Source organism: Ursus maritimus, unplaced genomic scaffold, assembly GCF_017311325.1.
Source record: "Ursus maritimus isolate PB19 unplaced genomic scaffold, ASM1731132v1 scaffold_32, whole genome shotgun sequence".
NCBI classification, from domain to species: domain Eukaryota; kingdom Metazoa; phylum Chordata; class Mammalia; order Carnivora; family Ursidae; genus Ursus; species Ursus maritimus.
Window position 1 is genome coordinate 14,979,412 of NW_024425786.1, and position 4,616 is coordinate 14,984,027.

The following is a 4,616-nucleotide window of genomic DNA, read 5'->3' on the forward strand; positions in this document are numbered from 1 at the left end:
GGAAAACCACTTTTCAAAGCTGGGATTCCTGTAGAAATGGGAAGCATGGCCTGGGCCCAAGACTACTGGAGGTTCCCTCCAAAAGCCCGTCTGGGGGCACTTGAGTAGCTCCAACCATTAAGCTCCTGTCTTAGGCTCAGGTCATGATCTCAGGGTCCTGGGATCAAGCCCAGCGCCCGGCTCCCTGCTTAGTGGGGGGGTCTGTTTCTCCGTCTCCCTCTGCTGCTCCCCCGACTTGTGCTCACGCGCTATCAAATAATTAAATAAAACCTTAAAAAAAAAAAAAAAGCCCCCTCTGCAGGCCCGAAGGCAGGACCAGCAGGCCCAACGACAAACTAGATGCAGGGTTAGTTAAATAAGGAGTGTGGCCAGAGAGAGCCAATGGGGTACCGTGATGAGGCCAGTCGGCTCCGGACCTCGGGCTAGAAAGGGCGGGGCTTGCGGGCCCGGGGCGGGGCTGGGGCGGGGCCCGGGCGGAGCAGGCTGCCGGCGCGCTCACCTCCACGCAGTAGCGGCCCAGGTGGTTCCGGAAGACCTGGTGGGGCACCACGCCGCACTGCGTCCGCACCGACAGGCACCACTGGCCGCTGGCGCCGGGCTCGGGCCACAGCAGGAAGGCCCCAAGCACGTCTCTCCGCAGCAGGGCGAGGGCGCTGGGCCTGGGGGGGCCGCGGGGAGAGGCTGAGGGCGGGACGCCGGCCTCACGTCGCTCCCCCGGGCGAGGGCAGAACCGGAAACGGGGCCTGACCCAGAGTAGGCCCTCCGCGAAGGGAAGGTTTTAGACTTCCTTCCTGAGGGGCGTCTCAGGGGTCCTTGACTGCTGACCGCTTCGAGACGCAGCCCGGGCGGTTTTGAAGAGCTGGCGGTTAGGAAGCCGCTGCCCTGTGACAGGCGAGGTGCTGCCAGCTCTCCCTGAATGACCCCATTTGATCCTCTCCACAGACCTGTGATCATCCCCATTTCACATTCGAGAAAACAGGCCCAGTGGGGGAAGCCCCTGGCCCGGGGCCACCAAGGTCAGGATGGCGCTGCCCTCGTCCAGGACGGTGCCCACGTCAGGGCCCTGGGGGAGCCCACAGTCCATTCCTCGGCCCACCCCGAGGGGCCGCACACCAGCCAGGCCAGGCCCCTCCTACCTGGAGATGCCAGCAAAGGCCCAGATGTTCTCCGTCAGGCTGCCCTCGCTCTCCACCAGGCACGAGGGGCCACCAGGCCCCCGGGGCCACGCCTCCCACGCGGCAGGAACTGTGGAGACCAGGCAGGGGTCAGAGCGAGAGAGGCCGTGGCACCGCTCCGGACCCCACCCCCGCCCTGCGCGTCTCCTCACCAGGGCCCCCAGCCGAGATACATCCCCGCGCAGCCCCCGCACCGCCACGGGCCGGCTGGAGCACATCCACGGCTGTACAGCCACCCCGGCCGCCCCGGCGGGCAGAGCCGGAGGCCCACTCACGTGGACACGCAGGCCCAGCCCGCTGACCCACACGGGTGCACCCAGGCCTGCGCCCCTGCAACTCACAGGCCTCCCGAGCCGACAGCTGCAGCTGAGTCTCGTAGGTGCAGCCTCGGTAGGCCCCAGAGCGGATCACCTTGCTGCGGATGGCCTTCTTGCGCACCAGCGTGGGCGAGCAGTACGGATTCCCCAGGCGGGCATGGCGGGGGCCCCCACGGCCTTCTGACTCTGGCAGCTCCTTCTAAGGCACCAAGAGGGGCCCACAGGGGCAGGCGGACTCAGGCCCATGTCGGGTGCGGCAAAGCCCCTCCCACGAATGTGCCGTGTTCCCCTCCCATGACCCCCAAACCCTCACCCAGTTCCCTTCTCCACGGCCCATTCCCTGGCTGGGGTGCTGCGTACCCCACTGACCGCAGGCCCCTCTGCCGGCAGCCGCCGGAAGGAGACCAGGGCGTGCACATTCTGGGAGAGCTGATCACGGCCGAAGGGTTCCCGTACTAGGCCAGGGGGACCCCCAGGGCTGGACAGTGGCTTCAGGGGCATGTCCCCTGCAGACCCCGGGCAGGGCTCGGGCTGTGCCCGCTGTTCTGGGTGCTGCAAGAGGTAAGCGAGCTGGAAGGAACGGCAGAGCAGCAGGTGCAGGATCTGGACCTAGGAAGGAGGACGGGGCTGGCTCAGGTGGGACGGGCTTCCTGGGGAACTCCTTAGACATCAACCCACTCCCCGTTAGTGCATGCAGCCCCTTGGCTTGGGATCCTCTTCCCCATTCTTCCTGGGAAAACTCCCACTCATCCCTCAAAACTTCACCACCACGCAGTCCCCCCACCAGCTTCCTTTGTTCATTTAACAAATCCCGAGCATCTGCTTTGTTACAGACATCATGCTTGGAGCTGGGTTGACTACCCCACCCTATGTCAGTACCCTTTTAGAGCACTGGCTACGAGCCCGGGCCCTCCAGTCCTGCAACCTGGGATCCAGTCCCAGCTCTGTTACTAAGTGACTCTGGGCAGAGCATGGCACCTCTATGCCTCAGTTTCCCCATCCCCACTTCCCTGTGCTCCTCTACTGGAGCACAGAGAGCTCCCGGCATAAACCCATCACTCTGGGCCAGTACATTCTACCCCCCCCCCCACACACACACATTATCCAGCTCCAACATGTTGGAACCGTGAGCTCCGGAAGATCAAGGGCAGTGTCTCAGCCACCTGTCCTTCCAGTGGCCCACAGAGAGCTTGAGATACAGGGGTGACGGCAAATGTTGCTAGACGGCACCAAGCCCAGCCTCTGCCGGCCACACAGCTGGCTGCCGAGGCTCTGCTGTTCATGGTGGTCGTACTGGCTTTGACTTCTGGGATCTACCCACTCACTCACTGGCCCCACGGGGGGCCGTTCAAGACCTGGACCCCGTTTCTGCTCCCAAAGAAATCCATTGTCTGTAGTTAGGGACAGACCGATCATAGAGTGTGGTTCATGTCCCGGGACCTCAGAAGGAAGAGTGGTTCAGAGGACTCAAGGTAGGCTTCACAGACACATGCGCTGGCCCTGAAGGGCAAGCTGGAACTTGCCAGAAGAGGAAGGGAATTCCAGGCTGAGAGATAGCAGGAGCAAAGGCCTGGCAGTGTGACCACCCAATTTCTAAGCACGTGGCCTGATCCCCACTTCCAGACCCCGGGGAATGCCTAGGTCACTAACTTGCGTTTGTGGAGTCCTCAGTGGGCAGGGCTACAGAAGGAGCTGGTGTGGCAAGAGTGCCCGCCTGGAGGGGACTCCGGCCAGCTTAGCGGAGCCCTCCAGGGCCTCGGTCCCTGGAGCCCACGCCGACGCACGTCCCCCCCCCCCCCGGCTCCCCCGGCCTTGGTGGAGGTTCCCGTGCCCTGGGCCCCAAGTACCTCTCCAGGCTGGCTGCCCACAAAGAGGTGGCAGAAGAGCTTGCTGGCCGGGCTCTGGGGGTTTCGGGCCATGAAGGCAAACTGGCAGTGGGCGGGGCACCAGGTAGAGTAGAGGATGCGCCTCAGAGCGTGAGCCATGAGCAGCACCTGGGGAGCAGCGGGCGGGACGGCCTCCGTCAGACCCGCCGCGGGGCCTGCAGCTGCCGGCCGGGGGAGCCAGCCCTGTGGGCCACACACACCTGCTGGCTGGCCTCCAGGGCCTGGTCTCCAGCCTGGGTGCCCAGCTTAGGGCACCCCCACCCCCCGGCTCCTGGGGGAAGAACTCTTCCCTCCTTCCAGGCCTGCCCAAACCCTGCTTCACATGGGAACCCTCGTCCTTCCCATGGCCTCCCAGCTCAGTCCCTTACTCCCCACTGCCAGCCTGCTGGCTGGGTTGTCCCCCACCCCATGCCATAGAACTGAGTGGCAAAGCACTCACAGCCTGCAGGGCCACGGAGAAAGGCAGTTGGCAGTGGGCCCTGGGGTGCAGGCCTGGTCTCCGGAGTCAGATGACCACGGTTTGAATCCTGGCTCTGCCACACACACTGGGTGACTTGGGCAGGTAAGCACAGCCCTCTGAGCCCTTGTGACACTTATTAAGTGGGGACGGTGCCCCCCTCTGATGGGGTTGTGGGTGGGAGGTCAGTGAGATCTCATGCCAGTGCCCAGGACCTGACCCCGAGGCCCCCGCGAATTACACTTCTGGGGCATGAGTCACACCGGTCTGAGGAGGCTGGCCCCGGGGCTGTGGGGCCCACAGCCTGGCACAGGTTAGGGTTCAACACACCCTGGCTGGCCCCACGACAAGAAGGACCGGCGATCAGGCAGGCGCTCCTGACTGGCCTCCGGCCTGAGTCTGCCCACAGCCCCCCGGCCAACCTGGGCAGGCCTGCCCAGAGCCCAGGGGTCTGCAGAAACCCGGGGCTGATGACCCTGACTCTCAGGCCAGGAGGAAGTGCCCAGAGATTTTGGAGGGCCGGGGCTGGGGCTGAGATGGAGGAGAAACCATGGCTAGTCCTTGCTTTGAGGGCTGGGCCCTTGGAGAGAGGAAGTCCGAAGGCCCAGAGCAGGCTGGGGAGGCAGGGACGTGCGAGGGCTGGCGCAGGGCTGGGTGTATTCTGAGGGAGAACGACACTGGTCCCGTCCAGTCCTCACCTGCACCCACACAGGCTCCTACCTCGCCCTCCCCGCTGTAGATCTTGAGGCCCTGAAGGCTGAATTTCAGGATGACAGCCCGG

General features: G+C 64.5%; 1 protein-coding gene across 1 annotated transcript in view; it reads right to left on the reverse strand.

Moving 5' to 3' along the window:
- Window positions 1–4,616, reverse strand: part of LOC103666802 (SH2 domain-containing protein 5) — a 10,303-nt gene that overhangs the window by 3,322 nt on the left and 2,365 nt on the right. Inside the window, exons 5-8 of the mRNA XM_040645551.1 lie at window positions 1,853–2,101; window positions 1,517–1,691; window positions 1,137–1,245; window positions 500–659 (exon numbers count right to left, since the gene is read on the reverse strand). Coding sequence (XP_040501485.1) covers window positions 500–659; window positions 1,137–1,245; window positions 1,517–1,691; window positions 1,853–2,101 — 693 coding nt within the window. The remainder of the gene's footprint in view (window positions 1–499; window positions 660–1,136; window positions 1,246–1,516; window positions 1,692–1,852; window positions 2,102–4,616) is intronic.